At 35.1% G+C, this 20,092-nt stretch overlaps 1 protein-coding gene across 1 annotated transcript; it reads right to left on the minus strand.

Moving 5' to 3' along the window:
- Positions 1 to 9,226: 9,226 nt before the first annotated feature.
- Positions 9,227 to 19,138, minus strand: LOC106634938 (large ribosomal subunit protein eL42-like). Its single transcript, XM_063606158.1, has 2 exons — positions 19,045 to 19,138; positions 9,227 to 10,810 (listed from the first exon to the last, which is right to left on the minus strand). The coding sequence occupies exons 1-2, from the start codon at positions 19,136 to 19,138 to the stop codon at positions 10,377 to 10,379; spliced, it is 528 nt and encodes a 175-aa protein (XP_063462228.1). The 3' UTR covers positions 9,227 to 10,376.
- Between the last annotated feature and the right edge of the window lie 954 nt (positions 19,139 to 20,092).

Here is a 20,092-nt window from a genome sequence, read left to right on the forward strand (position 1 = left end):
TTTGTCTTTCTTTTTCTTTTTTTTATTTTGTGAGGCGTCTTATGATTGGGAAGACATAGATTGCCTCTCAAATTTCAAACACTTCCATCTGGACTTCCTTTTGTTCACCTGTTTTAAATCCATAATTATTTGATAGTTAACTCATAATAATGCTAATAGACAATAATTAATTTCTACATTTTCACTTGCATTCACGTTGTATGTTATTTTTATTGATAAATGTAGGCCTTTTCAAAATTTTGTCATTGAAAATTGTATCCTTTCCATAACAGGGAGAGGTACAGGCAAACTAATTCAAGAGAATTCTATAATGAAATGCTCTATATTACATTTTCTATAGCATCCAACTCATAACCATTACATTTCTATCCACAATTTAAGGGAATTACACCATTTACTTCTCCCATGTCTTAAAAAGCAACGCTATCCTTTTATATGAATTGAATTTAGAAAAGTTCACAAACCTCAGAGAAGAAAAATTGAATCGAAAATACAGACAGGAATTATAAGTAAAACCTTAGTCTTCTGTTTTAAGTTTTCCAACTTGAAGAGTTCAACATAACTAATGTAACTTTGGCACTATGATAAGTTTTTCTTGTGTGTTTTTATTTTTCATACTTCATCAATTTGTAGCAAGTTTTATTCTTAAAGTGGCTTTTCCATTTTGAGCTCAGGTTTATGATTTGGATTACTAAAAACCTCTGTGTTTTAGCTGTTAGTATAGTTCTCCAAAATATTTAATTGCACACTCGTATTTTATATGATTCAGACTCAACAAAGAAATACCAGCTGCCTTTTATGTCAACTTTTTTTTTTAGGAATAAAGGAAAAATGTTGTATATTTGTATACCAAACAAAACGAAAAGTTAAGGCCAAATACAAGATCTCTTATAAAAGCATATTTTTAAGAGTTTAACATTATAATAGTACTCTGATGGAGCACAGGTTTTTTTTTTTTTGGAAGATTTTGAGAGTGATATGGAGTATTTCATACAAGGCAATGGCTTTATGGAAATGGATCAAAACAAGGATGAAATGATTAAATGACAACTGTCTGCCCATGTCTTAATTAACATAAGAAACAAGAAAGGTAACAGAAGGTCAGAATGGGCCAAAAAAAAAAAAAAAAAAATCAGAAGAGTATTTAGCAGGTGAAAAGACAGAAAGTGAGACAAGCTTAAAGATATTAAAAATAATTTTAAATTTGTTAATACATAAATTGTAAGCCACATATGATCATGGTAAAAAGATTCCAGGTTCATATCTTGGTTTAATTGGAATTTTAAAAATAAGTCATCAGAAAGGTTCATATTTAACTGCATGGCATATATACTGTTGATAGAAGTAATAATGAAATATTACTATTCTGAGAAACAGTTTCAAATAATTAATGTGAAATGTGGATATAGATGTGATCAACGCTTAGACATGTGTAGGCTATTGAATATCTGAAGTTCTGAATAATCACTACCTTTTCGTCTTACAAATTTGTAACCTGAAACTCATTGTAAGCAAAAGGTTTTTCTAAATTGTATCTATTTTTAGAGGGTGATGTCTGCTAAGTTGGGGTCATAGTATATGGGAAGGGAATAAGCTGGTTTTCAACAGCTGTTAGTGTCTGAGGAAAAAAAAGAAGTCTTGGGCCAACTGCACTGTAAAGCACTTCAAAGCACAAGTAAGGAAATTCTGTACCAAACACCAACCAGAACCCAGGAGGAATACCAGTTCTGAGCTCTAAGGCCCAGGACAAGGCAATTTCTCATACCACCAGCTAACAGTTGTTTTCATACACAAAAGGGCCTGTGATCAAAACAAAGCTGTCTCTATATTATATAAGATTGTATAAATACTAGATGCAACCTCTTCAACCCTTAGAGTGACTAGAAAAGATTCTTTTTTCCCCACCAGACACGCATTTTGCATGACCTTTGTCCTATAAGCTCAAAGTTGCGGGACTCTACGTTGGTCCAATTCCACTTCTAACAATTCATTCTTGAGGGTATAAAAAAACTATTGGGTAGAAAAAGAGCACAGTGACTGAAAAGGTCAAAATAATCTTGTAATACTTCATGATAAAATAGAATCAAACTGACAACTGATGTTGAAAATGGACTTTATGAGTAAAAGAAAACTGACAGGTTTTTCCTCTAATTTAGGACATCTGTAGTAATCTGAAGCAGCATTTCTGCAAATAACTTATTAAAGATGATTAAGTGTGCTGGTTAAAGTGATGGTAATGTTTCTCTGAAGATATAGTCAAGGCCAAATCAAATAGATTTGACCCGTAATCAAATATAATAATACCTCTATTTATTGCAAACAATTTTAAGAACATTCCTTTGCTATAGTAACTATAGAGCAATAAAAATAGCACATTTATGACCTTCCATGTTAATTACTTTATTCATCATAATTATCATCTGTGGGCCAGTAGTACCTGTCAATAGCTTATGAAATGTTTGAATTTCTACACATTTTGTTCTTGGTTACCTCTGCTATCCTACCTCTTACAGTTAATGATGCGATTTGATCAAAGTTGAAAGCTGAGTCCTTTTGGGTTTTAAGATCTGATCATACCTTCATCAGATAGACCCCACCAGGCAAAGGTCTCAGGCCCAGGTAGCACCACTTGGAATCCTTCCAGAACCAAAGACAAGCACATAAGTATAAAACTGCAAAAATGTTCACTATTGCACATGTGGTGATAAAGCCTATTTTTAGAGAAGTGTGTATTTTTAGAGAAGAAAGATATAAAGAATCACATAGAAGCTTGTAAATATTATGCACTGTAAATCTAAGGTTATTGACTTAGCTATTTCTCTTTCTGTAACAGTATTAAAGACTTGCTAATCTATGTCTAGTTCTGTTACGTGAACAATATTTTTCTTAAAAAGCAATTGTTAGATCACTATAATCTGGCATTTATGTCAAATATAGCCATGGCTAGAACCAAAAAAAGTGGGTTATTTTCCTTGTACTGTACTAGCAATTCCAGTGATCAAAAATTGCTAAATCTCAATTTTCAGTGAGCAAGTCCCATGTCAGTCTCTCTCTAAACAGCCTTATTGACAAGTCAGTTGCTTAAGTCAGAAGTAGGAACCCACAATTGCCAAGCCCCTCCTTCCTTCTCCTTTTCCCCCATGCAATCAATCATCAAGGGAAGTATTCCCAATTATACTTATTTAATGTTCATTAACTCTATAATCCTCTCCACCACCAGTCAGTACTTTATTTGGGGGCCTCACTCATCTTGTTTAAATTATAGAGGGGTCCCACGATCCTGTAGTTGCCTAGAGCATTCCTCCATCTTCAGAACCAGGATGGAGAATTGATTTGGATCTTAGCTCTGTCACTTTCTAATTCTGTGGATATATTCATTTGTTAACTCAAGAGAATATTACGATAAACAATTTTGACAATGCTGTGAACATACTTACCATCATGACTGGCATAAGCTCCACAAATGTTTAACAAATTTAAGTTACATCTAGACCTCACTGTGGAATGCAGATTCGTGTGGTTGTTGAGCACTTGAAATGTGGCTTTTCCAAATTAAGATTCATTTTAAGATTAAAATGCATACCAGATCTCAAAGACTTCTTGTGAAATTAATGAAGTTTTTCATTGACTACATGTTAAAATAACCGTGGTTGTATACATTGGGCTAAATAAAATATATTATTAAAATTAACTTTCCTTCTTTTTTACTTTTTTAATGCAGATGCTAGAAAACTTAAAATGACCTATGTGGTTTACACTGGACAATGCTAAGCTAGAGGGTGTCATTTAACTTTTTCTTTCTTTTATTCCCTCCCCTTGCAAATAGGTACCAAATTACATATATATATCTGTCAAAATGATGTAGGACCTAAAGTCTCTCTGTAAGTTGATCCTTTTGACCCCATGATTAGGAGCTTCACAATGTGGTACCACACCTGGAAACCTCCAGAACAAGATCTCAAGGAAACACAGGAAATTCCTGAAACAGCAAAACCCCCTACGTGAAGACGTCTGTTATTCCTTTGTGTATCAGGAGCATCACTGTTAATTAACTGTTGATACACTTAAAACAGCTTGGTTGGCAATGTCCTTTTTGAATAAAGAAGAGCCAGGTGTGTTTTACAGGATGAACTAGACAATGCTGCCACAAGTTTACCTCTACGTCTTATTGCCTTGGAAAAATTTCCTGCATATCGTGGCACAAGATGGTTGGCTCTCCAGGCAGCAGTTGGCGTTGTGAATCAGTCATCTCAGCATGTGTCTCCAAGATCCCACAGCAGGGGGAAAAAGAGGTGGAGGGTCACATGCCTGGTGTTACATACTTTGAGGCAGAGGTGGTAGGTGCCATTTCTGCTCACAGCTCATGGACCAGAACAAAGTCATGCATACCTGAGAGAGGACCAGAAAATATTCTGAAGCAGATGGCTATTTGGTGAGCAGTAAATGTTTCTGTTACAACAGGTTTTGACAAACGTCAAATGTACTCCTACTAGGCCTACTTCACACCAGTAAACTCTGTACTTCCTGTTGCTTGATGGCATCTTATGCTGATGTTTTCTATCATAGTGTCCGGCACAAAACAAGAGCTCAATACATATACTTAATAGCGCAGTTAGATCTAAGAGTTTCACTTTATCAAAAGATTTTAGTACCTACGTAGCTATTGGGCCACATCAGGAAAATGTAACTGCTTCTACAACCGCAAAGAAAATTTAACTAATTGTATGCTCATCCCAGCTTCAGGTTTTTGTTGTTTTGTTTGCTAGCTTCTTTTTATTTCATAATTTTTGCTTTGTTTTCTGCCCTTGAGCAGAGGTTCATTTCTAGTTTTCACTGGAATTAGAACAACAGTTGTGTCCATATGCAATAACAGTGTTTCAAATTCTTTGGGGATTTGCCCACAGTGTCTGCAGTCATATTGTGACACCAGTTGTGATGCCAGTCTCTGTAAATCAGACTTATTCCCAGTGAGACATTATATATTTTTGCAGCCAATATGATCTATTTTATAGTGATTTATAGCATTGTCTCTGAAAAGGATACTTTGGTTTGTGTCTTGTTTTTGTCAGTTTTCAACACTTTGATTATGGCCAGGTTAATTAATATTTTTGTGTCTAGGTTTCCTCATCTCTAAAATAAAGATGTTTATTTCTATAGCTTCATGTTGACAATTAAATTGTATAATTTATGTTACTCAACTAGCAAGTAAATTGATGTATAGTGTATTTATAAATGATAGATACTATCTTTATGTTAATTTTTATTATTGTCATCATTATCATCAATTTTCAGGTCCATGTTCTGACTAAAAGGAAGCCACACTCTGTCGAAAACAAGCTTTGTAAGAAAATTTTGAAGTATTTACTTATATCTAACCATTCATTCCACCTTTTCTCCCAAATAACACTCTAATATCTTGAGACATCTTGTCTAGGGCCAGATTTCATAAATGCTTGTGAGGCGGGAGACTAAGTTCCGGAGCCAGTTCACACTGCCTAAAGACAATGCACACTGACTTCCTATAACTAAATCTAAAGGAAAATCCCAACTTTCCTCGCCCAAGTAACAAAAGAATCAGAGGCTATACTCCCTTTGCAACCTGCCCCTTTTCTGCCTGGCAGATGAAAAATGAAAGGTACCTATGACTGGTCCCCTCCCACGACCAGTCAGACTGGTCACGGATCACTACTTCATTTACATAGGGTGTAAACCGAGTAACCAATGGGAAACCTCTAGAAGGTATTTAAACCCCAGAAAATTCTGTAACCGGTGGTCTCCAGCAGGTTGCTCAATCTTGCTGCCACTCTGTGGGATGTACTTTTGTTTCAGTAAATCTGCGCTCTTCCTTCGTGGTTTTGTTTGTGCTTTTTGTCCAACTCTTTGTTCAAAATGCCAGGAACCTGGACACCCTCCACAGGTAACACTTGTTGATCAAATAAATAATATGCTAATGATAAATGTAACTTTAGTTATCAACATTTTAAATTAAATGATTATACATTTAGGTTGTACATATTTCACTTGGCTTTTCCACTTCCTTCAAAGTAATAGTAAAACAAAGACTCTTGGCATATAAAACCCGGAATTTGAGATGCCTGACAAAAATGCTTCATATGGCCAAAAGAACTATTAAATTCTAAAGAAAAAGCCATATGTCATTTCTTACCTAAAGCACTTTGGATAAATTTATAGTGGAATTTGATTTTAGGTTGTACAGGATCTAGCCATTAGTTCAAAAGTAATGAACTGTCCTGTAACAACAGAGGTTTAGTGAGATTATAACTACGGGACTAACCCTAACCTCAATTATAGTGTAATATGCAACTCACTTAACTCCAAATAAATAAGCATACTAACAATGAAATAAAATACTCATAAAATGAATAACATAGAACTTAAGATTTTACATCTATTTACATCATTTATGCTTGACTCATATAGTGAGTATATATAAGCTATGCCAAAAATAAGCTCAATGTACTGCTTAGTGCCAACTAAAATGTACATTCTTTTATAATTGAATCCCTATTTCCAGAAATGTTTTGTGGTGATTTACAGTACAATTTGATAAAACAAAATGTAAATGTAGAATAAAGACTATAGATTAAATAAATACTAAAGGTCAATACATTATAGACTGAAGTGTAATATAAAATAAAGACATGAGAACCTTCTGAAGGAGAAGTTTCCAAACCTTAAATATCAGAAGAAACCTCTGGCTTTTGTTTGTTTTTAGGAAACACATTGTAGCACACAGCTACGTAAGGACGGTGAGAACCAGAGCTATCAGGATGGACACAGGTCAGGGGCACCAAGTACCACTTGCTCAGTGTATTTTCCCCTCCCCTTACAGCCCACGGGCTCATGAGTGGCACCTACAAAGAAACAAATGGATCTTGAGACACAACCTAAAAACCAAGCACTAATTTCTCCAATATATGTAATACAGCCGGTGAAATGGCCCCTCAAATGCCGTACCTGTGTTTTCTTGGTCCATTAATTCATTTGATAGGTACATTCTTGGGGTAAATATTTGAGCAACTTTTTTTTTTTTTTTCAGAGACAAGATCTTCCTCTGTCAGGGGTGAAGTGGTGCAATCATAGCTCACTGCAGCGTCAAACTCCTGAGCTCAAGTGATCCTCCTGCCTCAGCCTCCCTGGTAGCTGGGCCTACAGGTGTGTATCACCACATTCAGCTAATTTTTAAAAATGTTTTATAGAGATGGGTCTTACCATGTTGCTCAGGTTGGTCTCAAACTCCTGGCCTCAAGCCATCCTCTCACCTTGGCCTCCCAAAGTGCTGGGATTAGAGGCGTAGGCCACCACACCCTATTTTCCTTAATTTTTGTCTTCAGCTATTTAGTTATTAATTCCTTCCAGTTTTCTAAGTTTTGTTTAGTATATAAATATAGATTTCCTACAACTATAAATGTAGAAATACTTCTAATGCAGAAAATTTAATCTAATACCCTTGTATTTATCAAGAGTCAATTTTTTTTAAAAAAAGGGACATCTCTCTAAGGCCTGAACAGCAAAATGTTACTTAGTGGAATCTAGAAAAATCAAATCCCCATAGAATTCAGTGCTAGAAAAACAGAGCCTAACAAAAAGGGAACAAAGGACATGAATTACTGCATTATCAAAGTAGAACTATTTATGATCAAGAAATATTAAACTACTGGAAACTTACTTGTAATAAAAATGAAAGTTAAAAAAGATAGCATTTTCCACCTATCAAATTGATAACCATTAAAAAACAAATAGGTTATGATGACAAGGATTTTGGAAAATAATAAATGTTTTACACTTCTGGGAAGAGTGTAATTAGGACAGATTATCTAGTGGAAATTTTAGGAGTAAGTAAAATGCTAACTTTAATCCAATAATTGCAGATGAATTAATATAGTGAAAGGAAATAATTAGATATATCAAATGACGTACATACAATTGTATCTCTGAAGTGATACTTATTATATTGAAATATGTCAAACAATAAAAATGGATTAAATAAATTATGGTAAATCATGATAAGTACAGCCTATTAAAAATCATTTTCTAAAATAATAGAGAATATGAGAAATCAATCATGATATAATGCTGAGAAAGAAAGCAGGTTACAACCATATGATTCAAACACACTCACACCATACATGTTTTGTTGTATTTATTATATATATATTTGATTTCAAAGACACACTCAAAATGACAACAATTTGACCTTATTAATACTATCTCTAGTTGGTGAGATTAGTGGATATTTGTATTGTTTCTAACAGTTTCAAAATAGTTTTATAATTTTTTATAGTGAATGTGTACACTTTATTATCAGGAAAATGCCTTTGTTATTTCTAAATATTTAAAAGATGTCCTATATATTAGAAAAAAATCTGTAGTGGCTGAAGTCAACTTTTCACATGTTAAATAAGTCCATTACGTATAGACACCATCATCACGTAATTATTCATTGGCCAGCAGCTGTGTTAAAGGCATTGATTCTCTTTAATGAATCTTTGCCTTTGAAACTATTGTTTCTCTTTCTAAATAACATCCATTACTCTAAAATTGTATTGTTGTGCTACCTCCAATTTGGCACTAATCCGAACCAACTCAAATGTGGATTCAATGGTCTGCCTCTGCAGTGAGGTGAAGCATATGGCGTGCATTACACTTAAGATCAAGAGTTTATACTGGCTGGTTGGTAGTATCTGGGGGTATAAACCAGGGTGTTATCTTGGACAAATATAGTTATTTAATAGTTTGAGTTATGGTAAATTGAAACCAATTCTTCTCCCATGTGTAAAAGTTGAGACTGGGGCAGGGACATTTTTGGGTTTTTTGCTATGATAGGGTCTAATCTTTAGTGGGAGTCAGAATGGCAGCAAGTGTTCTCAAATGAAGGGATGACAAGGAAAAGTTCAGAGTATCACATGACACCTTCTATTACCTATGACGCAGGGGCTGCTGCAGTGCTAAAGCACAAGTTTACAGAGTTTCAGGGTCTTGAGATTTTTACACCAAATTTCAAACAAGACTCATAGTGTTACTTTTTCTCCTGAGTTGATACCATTTTGCAAAATACAAATATTTAACTAACAATCCAAAAATAAGCACATTCAAATTTCTAATACATAACCAAAGAAATAGTCTTTCGTTAATACTAAAAATATTGCATGAAAAAAACACAGTTTAACATCCGTTTGTAGTAAATATCCTCTTCCTCTCCCTATCCCTATCCTTACCTTCCACCCTCTTATTCACTCACCTCTTCTCTCTCTCTCTTTCTCTGGCAAATGACTTACATACTGTTATTGATGTCTCTAATATGAAAATACTCTTGGCATAATGAGAGCTTAAACTGTACTTAAAGTCCACTGAAATGTAGTTAAAAACAAATCTTAGACTCAGATGGAAGCGACTTTAGAGATCATCTGATTCAATCCTCTTTATTTAAAAAGAAGAATTCAGGGGCTATTTGCAGCATATGAATGATCTATAAAGTCACAAGTTAAATTAGAAATTAGTAGTAATTTGTTAAGAGGCTGTGACAAAATTTAAATTTCACATAGTCAACAAAACTGATAAAATTACAAAGTTAATTTGGCTGTTAATATTTTGACCCAAAATTTCTAAGTGACCTCAGTTAATACATATTTATATCTAGAAAGAACTAATTTGAAGATTGAGAAAAATGGAGTGCCCCAATTCATATCAAAATATTTGTATCAATATTAATATTTTATTGTTCCATTAACTGTTTTTCTTTTTTTCTTTTTCTTTCTTTCTTTTTTTTTTTTTTTGAGTCATGGTCTTGCTCCATCACCCAGGCTGAAGTGGTGCAGTCTCAGCTCACTGCAGCCTCAAACTCCTGGGCTAAAGCAATTCTCCCACCTCAGCCGCCAGAGTAGCTGGGACTATGGCCACATGCCACCACACCTGGCTAATTTTTCAAATGTTTTGTAGAGAGCAGGTCTCATTATGTTGCCCAGGCTGGTATCGAACTCTTGGGCTCAACTAATCACCTCAGCTTCCCAAAGTGCTGGGATTATAGGTGTGAGCCACCATGCCTGGCCAATAATTTTCATTTAAGGAAAGTAAACAGCAAATATTTTTAATTGGCTATAAATTATTATATTATCTCAAAGTCCCATAATTCACTAAGGCACCAGTCATTCTTATACTTTAGAATAACTTTTTGGTTCATGCCATGAGAAACCAAATATAAAAAACATTTTCTCATAAAATAATTAGCCTATACACTAGGAAGAATTTGATCAATGATGTTCATTGAATATATATGGTTTTTTCTTTTTTCTTTTCTTTTCTTTTTTTTGAACATAAACTCAAGATTTTATTGTCTTCGTAATAAAAGATGACGCTTAGAACTGGATCACTTGGCCCTTTCTCTTATTATCTCCTCCCAGTTCAAAATGCTTGCATCTTTTAATAGGCAGCATTCTCTTAGATCTGCAGTTGGGCTCAACGCACTCAAGCCTTAGGACAATCTTCTTTGTAGCTTTAGCCTTTTTCTGGAAAATCAGCTTGGTTTGCCCACCATAGCCACTCTGCTTCCTGTCATAACGCCGCTTTCCATGGGCATACAGATAATCCTTGCCCTTCTTGTACTGTGTCGCTTTATGGGGTTGGTGCTTGCCACACTTCTTACAGAAAGTCCGGCGGGTTTTAGGAACGTTAACCAGGCTTGCGTGTGTGCTATCAGCATGGAAAGCTTTTTTTTTTTTTAATTTTTTAAATTTTTTATTTTTTAGATGGTGTCTCACTCTGTAACCCAAGCTGGAGTGCAGTGGCGCGATCTCAACTCACTGCACCCTCTGTCTGCCAGGCTCAAGCAATTCTCATGCCTCAGCCTCTCGAGTAGCTGAAACTAAAGGCGCACGCCATCACGCCCAGTTAATTTCTTTTGTATTTTAGTAGAGACGGGATTTCACCATATTGCCCAGGGTGGTCTTGAACTCCTGAGCTCAGGCGATCTGCCCACCTCGGCCTCCCAAAGTGCTGGGATTACAGGCGTGAGCCACTACACCCAGCTGGATATATATTTTTCGTTGCAAAATGATGATGGAACTGAAAGGTTTGTGGCAAAAATTGCAGTTATAAGGAAAAGAGGTTCATGTTTCCACAGGTAGAAAAATGGGCTACCAAGTAACTATGTGGCCTTAGCTACCCGTCATGAACTGGGTGTTATCTGACCCATCAACCCATCAAGTTGGTGTGCGAAATAACACTCCATCATCAAATGGAAGTGGCATATTTGTGATCTGGCCCTAGCAGGCTGTGAAGGCACAAGTCAGTTACATGAAGAAGTGGCCCGAATGCCTCTGGTCTCCACTTCTGCTACCCTAGCTTCTCTCTCGCAGCCTGCACCTGTGGTCTCACGGAGTTCCCTATGATCACTTGACAGAAGAAGAGAAGACTAAGGGCCTGGTTAACAGATGTTCTGCATAATACTCAGGCATCACCCTAAAGGGGACAGCTGCAGCAAAAATAGAACAAAAAGGCTTAGAAAGGGCACATTTGCTCATTGAGCTGGGATATGTATTGTCTCCTGCGCTTGGACATCAACACTCCTGGTTCGCAGGCCTTTGGACTTTGACAAGGATTTCCATCATGACTTCTGGTTCTCAGGCCTTTTGACTCAGACGTCTTATGCCATTGGCTTTCCTGCTTCTCCAGCTGGCAGATCCTGGGACTTCTTGGCCTCTATAATCACATGAGCAAATTCCCATAATAAACTTCCCTGTATTTGTTTATGTGTGTGTTTGTGTTTGTGTGTGTGTATTCTGTTGGCTCTGTTTCTCTAGATAATCCTGACTAATTCAGATGGAGGAAAACATATCATTTTATCTGATAGTCAATAGTGTATCTCTCTTTTGAACTTGACTTCTTTTGTCTCTATTAAAAACTTTTATTGTATTTGATACATTGCAGCTGTAATAATAGGAGCTTTTTAATATGTATTAACATAGTGATCAGAATATTTGACTCTAAAGTGGGCCATATATTTAACTTTTAATAGGTCAGATATGGCTTGGGTTTAAAGGTTAGTACAATAAATTTACACTTTAAAATTTCTCATCAACATTTCCAAAGAAGATATCAAGAATACGAATATGTACTTGTGTACATTTTTTTCAGTTAAACTTATGTTGATATTTGACAATAGTTTTCATGAAACACTAGAATAATTGTGACATTTAAGTAGCAGTTACGAGACAAGATGGCAACACTTCCTGGGGAGACCAACCAGCTTCCTGATGGCAGGTTGATTCCATTGAATCACTTTCATTATGAAAGTGTCCACATTTTGTCCTTATTGGACAAAACTTAACTCTAGATATGGATTTTCCTTCCTTGCAGGCAATGATTTTGCCAAAACTACCACTGGTAGATGTATAGAATGCCTTACCCACTCTCATGATATGCCATACAGCATTGCTTCTGATAAAGAAATTCACTTCACAGCAAAAAAAAGTGTGGCAATGGGCTCATGCTCATGGAATTCACTAGTTTTACCAGGTCTCCAACCATCCTAAAACAGCTGCCTTAATAGAATGGTGGTTTGGCCTTTTGAAGGCTCAGTTACAGTGCTAGTTAGGTGACAATACCACTTGACCAAGTTCTCCAGAAGGCTATACATGCTCTGAATCAGCACCCAATAAATTTTTTTTTTTTCCTATAGTAAGGATTCACAGGCCCAGGAATTAAGAAGTAGAAATGAGAGTGGTACCACTCGCAATTACCCCTAGTGACCTATTAGCAAAATATTTTTTTTGTTACCGTGACTTTGTGCTCTGCTTGCCCCAGAGGGAGCAATGCTTAGTCCCAGAGGGAGGAATGCTTCCACTAGGAGACACAACAGTGATTCTATTGAACTGGAAGTGAAGACTGCCTCCTTAACACTTTGGGCAACTCATGCCTCTGAGTCAACAAGAAGGGAGTTTTGGTGTTGACTAGGGAAATTGAACTGGACTACCAAAAGGAAATTGGCCTACTCCACAATGGAGGTAAGAATGAGCATATCTTAAATATAGAGGCTTCCTTAGGACTTCTGCTAGTATTACCATGCCTGTGATCAAGGTTAATGGAAAACTACAACAACTTCATCTGAACAGGACTACTAATGGCCCAAACTCTTCAGGAATGGTTGGGGTCACCCCACCAGGTAAAGAACCATGACCAGATAAGGTTCGTGATGAAGCAAAGAACATACATAATGGGTAGTAGAAGAAGGTAGATAAACACCAGCTATGACAACAAGACCAGTTACAGAAACTAAAACTTTGTCATGAGTATTTCCTCCTTATTTTGTTATGAATATATTTTGCTTATATATATATCAAGCAAATATCCTTGTTTTCTTTTTTCTCTTATTCTCCTATTATGTAACATAAGATATTTGACTCTATATCAGTATTTAGTATTGTTAATTTTACATCATTGTATTTGAGTTATAAAATATTAGAAGGATAAATATTACTTAAGGACTGTATCTCCTCTGGAAGGGATTAGTGGATTTTCCATTTTATGCAAGATAGTTGCATTACATAAGGCAGAATTATGGCCTTGTTATTGTCTTTATTTGGAAACTAAGTATGGTTAAAGGACATGCATATGGGTGCCCAGGAGACAAGGGTGAATTGTGATGGTGAATGTTATATATCAACTTGACTCAGCTAAGGAATGGCCAGATAGCTGGTAAAACATTATTAACGGGTATGTTGATGAGGGTGTTGCTGGAAGACATTAACATTTGAATCAGTAAAAAGACTAAAGAAGACTGCCTTCATCAATGTGTGTAGGTTTGAAATAATACAGTTTATAGGAGGATGTGTTAAGCACAAATGCCCACAATTGTTTTCTTAACATGATAGGTTTTAACAATTATATGACCTGCAAATAACACTAACCATATGCCATAAAAGACATTATATTTTTAGTCAAAATATGTCTAGGCCAGAGTTATTAAATAAAATAAAAATCATTCTATATTTCTTGAAGACAAGTATTACTGATTTATCTGAGAGATAATTTACATATAAAGCACGTATATTCCACTACTATGTTTAGTGCAAATAAAAATTATGAAATCAATTTAATAATTTATTTCTATAGTGAAAATCCCAGGGTAAAAATCAACAAATATACTTTGAAATATAAAATGTATTTCTATACATTTGTGAAACAGGGACCAATGCTTACTTCAGTAGGCAATAAAGCATACACAGATTATTACACTCACCAGCATTTGGTTATATTGGTTCTTGTTTGAAATAAGTGACAACTGTTTATCAAAACATATTTTTCTGGTTCAACTTTTCCCATATAGACTTCATAATTTAATTTTAAGTACATACAAATTATATATAAATGATTTCTAAAACATTTCAGGTTTGTATGTTAGGTTTAATTACTAAACACTAATGTAGCTGTGCAAGAAAATTGTTAATCATCTAATAATTCAAGTAAAATAAAACTAGATAAATTCCCACTGGAAGATCTAATGAGGTGCTCAGTCATAAAGGTATAGACAGATTTTAAAAGTATAGGCAGATTCCTCTCCCGAGAAAACTTGCTGGATTTCTAGGAAGACAAGATTTACACATATATACAGGAATATATATAGTCTTCTGTAATTCATAAATTGAGGGAGGGAGGAGAGTGTGAAGAGACAGAAAGAGAGAAATAGAGACTTTACATGTTAGAGTGGCCTGCAAAAGGTGTATATATAGGAAGATAAAACAACACAAATTAGAAAAGAGTTTGAAATTTCATTTGGAGAGAATGCTTGTGCATTGTTTCAGGCAGAAAGTTAGGTAAGAATTATCAGTTGATTGTATTTTAGGATTGAAAAAGTAGTTATTGGTGGCCATGCAGTCCATGCCCCTGGGAGTAGGAGATGTTGTTGTATTTGACAGAATTAGAAATATCAAAAAGGATCTAGCTAGAGAGGAAAGAGGTGAGTGCTTATGTATTATGTATTTAATACATACAATTCGAGTGGATGGTTGCATATTGAATATATTCCTTTATTTGATGGGTTGGAATTTGCATTAGAAGTAAGGATAAAATTAAGGCTTGATTGTCAAATGATGATTAAGACTATGATTTTAAATAAGCTTTCTGAGATGGCACAGAGTGACAATACAAAAATAATGCTCCTCCTGGAGGTAGTCTCACTCTCAGGAAGAAAGAAAAGGATGAAACCTCATAAGGAAGGTTTGTCAGAGAAATGATTAGAGAAGCAAGGAGCAAGCAAGCACAATATCCAGAAAGCCACGAGGAGAGAAAAATTCTGGAAATGGGTAATGAAGAGATTCAAGTAGAGATATTGTGGAAGATAATATTTGAGAAAGGCCTCAGGGAAGGATGTGGTTAACAGTACAGAGAATGTTTCATCAGAGCAGCAGAGGACCCAGAAGACAGCAAGAAAAGAGAAAATAGATGCAGGGCTTATCAGAAATCTAGATACGAACAGGAAAAAAAGTAATGCAGCTATCTAAAAGAGAACCAACGACAATGAAAATGTTTTTGCTATTGTTTATTTGCTTTGTCTTAAGAAATAATGCTTAAGATAATTAAGTTGAAGGAAAGAAAGTGATTATGTTGCCATCGCTTGGTACATGTCTGGGCTCAGTATATATTGAGTGGATAATTGAGAAATAGTTGGAAATGGCAAAAATTATGAAAACGGTTACATTTTTGGAAGTGACAGAAGGTGAATACAAGTGGAGAATTTCCTTTAAATGAAAAGAGAGAGAGAGAGACATGCTACTTTAAAAATAATGTGGCCAGGTGTGGTGGCTCACACCTGTAATCCCAGCACTTTGGGAGGCTGAGGCAGGCAGATCATAAGGTCAGGAGTTCAAGACCAGCCTGGCCAACATGGTGAAACCCTTTCACTATTAAAAATACAAAAATTATCTCGGCTTGGTGGCGGGCGCCTGTAATCCCAGCTACTCAGGAGGCTGAGGCAGGTGAATCCTTTGAACCTGGGAGGCGGAGGTTGCAGTGAGCCGAGATGGCACCATTGTACTCCAGCCTGGGTGACAGGGTGAGACTTTGTCTCAAAAAAAAAAAAAAAAAAAAAGTAAAAATCTTGATTTTTTTTTTCCATATGCTGGGATGGGATTATACAGTTTTGAAAAAATTATCACTTTGGTATTAAATAATAATATGTTGCTTGGCAGTCTTGGTTTCTCTGATCCATGTATATTTCTCTTTTTGACCTTACTATTTTAAAGATGCTTGAATTTGGTATATATAGCATTCTCCTTATGTATCTGTAATTAAATCTAAAATAAATAATAAAATCAATAATACATAACCCAATAGCTAAATTTTCTGCTATGTAATTCTGTAATAGAAATATGCACATCAAGTTTCTGACCAATAAGAACTTGGTAAAGAAAGCTAACTAAATATTTATCTCATTAGGATTTCAGGAAATTGTTACACATCCAATTTTAGGTACATATCAGAATACAGTGCTAAGCACTACAAGTCATGAATTTTACAAAAGATTTACTCTTTCATACAAATATGTAATTTACTTTGTTAACTTTAAACCACTTCAGCATCTTTCTAAGAATGTATTCATTTGGAATTGACCAGTGAGTTCTGTCAAGCAACATTCATATTTGTTCAAACATTAGGACAATGCATTTTCCCAATATTATCTTACAGGAAACAGGATGCCATAGTTTGAATCATTGAATCTTTACATAGTCTGATATGGCTCATTCTCTCAGTTACTTTATTTTTAGCTTTAAACCACTATTCAGAGAGACATGTTAATCTGAAACAATGTCAATTAATGCTTTTAATGTTTATGATTATTATACATTTATGATTAAAAAGGAGAAACAAATTTTAATAAATTTTTAAAAATTTTTCCGAGGAAATTACCTCAGAATAACAAGTGTTAGTTTAGGATGCTGTAAAGAAATCTTATAAAGATTACTTAAAAATAGGGAATGGTGAAGTTGTGAGATCAAGCATATATAAATTTCAGGAAAAACGAAATGTTAATATTTTGTAAATTGGTATAAGAATTGAGACAAAATATTGACTGAGATAATTATGCAGCTCTGTGTCTCTTTTAAAAGGAGGTGAGGTTTATGTACTCTTGAAAACTGCCTTGGAAGACTCAAGACATGACTCCAGTATGGACCGTGAATGAATCAACTGGTGTTGAAGATGCATATTAAGGGAGTAAATAGTTTCCTATGACTTCTATAACAAATGACCGCAAACTGTGTAACTTAATAGGATTTGATTCTGTGACAGTTCTTGAGGCTAGAAGTCTGAAATCAAGGTGTTGGCAGAGTCATGCTCCCTTTGTTGGCAGAAGGGAAATATCCTTGGTTGCGTCTTCCTGGCTTCTGGGGGTTGCTAGAAATCCCTGGTGTTCTTTGATTGCAGCTACATCCCCCTGCCTCCATGGTTACATAGCCTTGATTACTGTGTTTCTCTTCTTATAACGACACCAGTCATATTGAATTTAGAGCCCACTCTAATCTTATATGGCCTCAACTTAACTAATTATCTCTGTAAATACAATATAAAGCTATGAAAACTAATATATGAGAAGGAATCAACAGAACACCAATGAAGCATGCTATACCTACTTCATCAACTGAAGGTAATGAAAATTCCTATGGAAGGAAAATTACTACTATAATGAAAATTACACGAGAAATTGAAAGCCAAGGGACTGAGGTCATTGAAAACCCTGACCAATGTTTTACAACCTTTGAAATAAAAATCTAACTATAATACATGATATAGGAGGATTCTCCACTAGAGTTCACACACTTAAAGTAAGTAAAATAGATACAAGGCATTTGACTTTTATTCACCACACCTGCTCAATAGGAAAATTTCAGGGTCTGCCGCTGCTGGAATTTCTATGCGATTTTTAAAAAATGTATTTGCTTTGGGCATAAAATCTTCAGATTTAACAAGTTATAATTATTTACACTCACTTTATGCGCAGAATAATTTGAAAGCTTGAGTAACTTTTTTAGTGCAGAATTTGCTCTGCCCAAGTTAAGTTCCTGCCCCAAAACCAGGGTTAATCAGCCAATGTTTCATATTCAGTTTAGTCCATTCTTACTGAGACATACACAGGTAGTTCTAACAAATAGTTTATTCTAGAATCTTCCATTTCTCTTAGCCATAAAATTCTACCATTTGTCAAATTTTAGAAAGTTCATCTCGTAAATATATCTTGGCTCTTTCTTTTTTCTGTTCATAGTTATCTCTATAGCTGAGTCTGTAAAATAACTTCTATATTCTTTTGTTTCTAGCTTAGGATTCTTCAAATCCAACCTACATGTTACTACCAGAAGAATAAAACCCAAATCTGGTTATGATTTCTTATACATATATAAAATGCACACACACTGCCTGGCATGTATAAAGATCCTACTTTAAGGTAGCAGAATGTTTCTGTCTTTTAAAATCCACTTCCTAAATTGCTGCAATGCCTCCTCAATACCTTGACAATGAAAATTCTTTGCCTGATGAATTGATTGGGTGAATTCACTGCTAAGAAACCCAGACTCAAAGTGGCTTAACAAGAAGAACATTTTAAATCTCATCTCACATGAAGCTTAGAAAAAGCGTTGGGTTCTAGTTTCTAATACCTGAAGTTTCCAGCCCTGCTTCTCAGGTTTACTTGACTCTGCCTGTAACCCAGTATCAGCCAATTATTCTCAGTCTGGCTTCTCTTATGGGGCAGCAACCATGAAACATACCTCTCACCATCCATCTGGTTGCAGAAAAGATTTTTCTCTTTTCCATGGAGTTGAAGAAAGTTTCTCCTTGATTTAAATTTGCTTAGATTCATCTACTCCTGAGCCAATCATAAAAGAAAGAATAAAATTACTATGATAGTTTTATTAACATCTGGAGAATAATTATCTAGTACATAATGAATATTGAAGAGTCAATTGCATATTTCATGTAACATATTCGATTTTTGCGTGTTATTGCTCCAGATTTGCCTACACATATTCTAAATACTAATCACAACAACCACTTCCTGTTCCTTAAATGTGTCATGTTCTTCCTCCCCTTTAGTCATTATTTCCTTTTTGCCAAGAATGACCTTCACCATGTCTTCATCTGACTGATCTCAAGCATTCTTGAAAGCTTAGTTTAAGCATCACCTTTCCTAGATATATTGCCCTGTTTCTACCAGATGGAATGAAGAGCGCCTTTCTTATCATCTTGCTTGCCTCAAGCACAGTCCTTCTCAACCTCCTGAAAATTAGGATTACTCTGTAGACCATTTCAAAATTCTGATGCCCTGGAACCGCATCCAAACATCTGATTCAACTGGTTTGCAGAAGAGCCTGGACGTGAGATTTATTTGTTTTTAACTTCTCAGCTGGTTCTAATGGGAAGTCAAGATTTAGAACCCTGCTCTCGATCACTTGCCATATCCAATTATTAGGAAACATTTCTCTTTCTCCTCTAGTAGGGTTTTAGTTTTTGAGGATATGACTATGTTTTTTTCCTTGGTAGCCAAAGTATGTAAAAGAACGTCTGATATAATGTTGGTGCTCAAAAGTTTGTTGATTGAAAATAAACGCTGAGTTTCAAAAGACAGTTTTTTAAAATTCAATTTAACAGTTGTAAGCTAAATGTCTTCTGTGTACTAAGTTCTATATAAGCTGTTGGTATACATGGTAGATAATGTACAGTCAGGTTTTAGTACAATTAATTTTCAGTTAGGTGCTAACAAGTTGGCAATTATGATCACAGTGTTAGTAGCATCAGGCCGCTACATCTTAAATTACTCTTCCAGAACTGCGTCCTTCAATCTAATACAGCAAGTCATTATTTCCTTAAATAATATTCCATTATCTTAAGTAATAGGTTGAATAATTAAAAAAATAAATTAGGTCTTACAAGTATGTACTTCTGAGTATGAAAAGTCTAACTACAAATAAGTCCATCCTTTTCTTTTTCTTTTATCCAAATATTTAAATTTTTTTTGTTTTTACCTAGGCTCCAAACAAAATCTAAAAGGTTTTACATTGATTTAATATCCAATGAAAGGCAGGTG

The sequence above is a fragment of the Pan paniscus genome, chromosome 6 (genome assembly GCF_029289425.2).
Source record: "Pan paniscus chromosome 6, NHGRI_mPanPan1-v2.0_pri, whole genome shotgun sequence".
Lineage (NCBI taxonomy): Eukaryota > Metazoa > Chordata > Mammalia > Primates > Hominidae > Pan > Pan paniscus.

Excerpts from the sequence above, each read along its gene's own strand:
- LOC106634938 (XM_063606158.1), bottom strand. The coding sequence starts at position 19,138 with ATGGTGAAGGTCATTCTTGGCAAAAAGGAAATAATGACTAAAGGGGAG. Across the intron at positions 10,811-19,044 it reads GGAAGTGGTTGTTGTGATTA|TCGCGCCACTGCACTCCAGC; the intron begins GTATTTAGAATA and ends AGTGAGTTGAGA.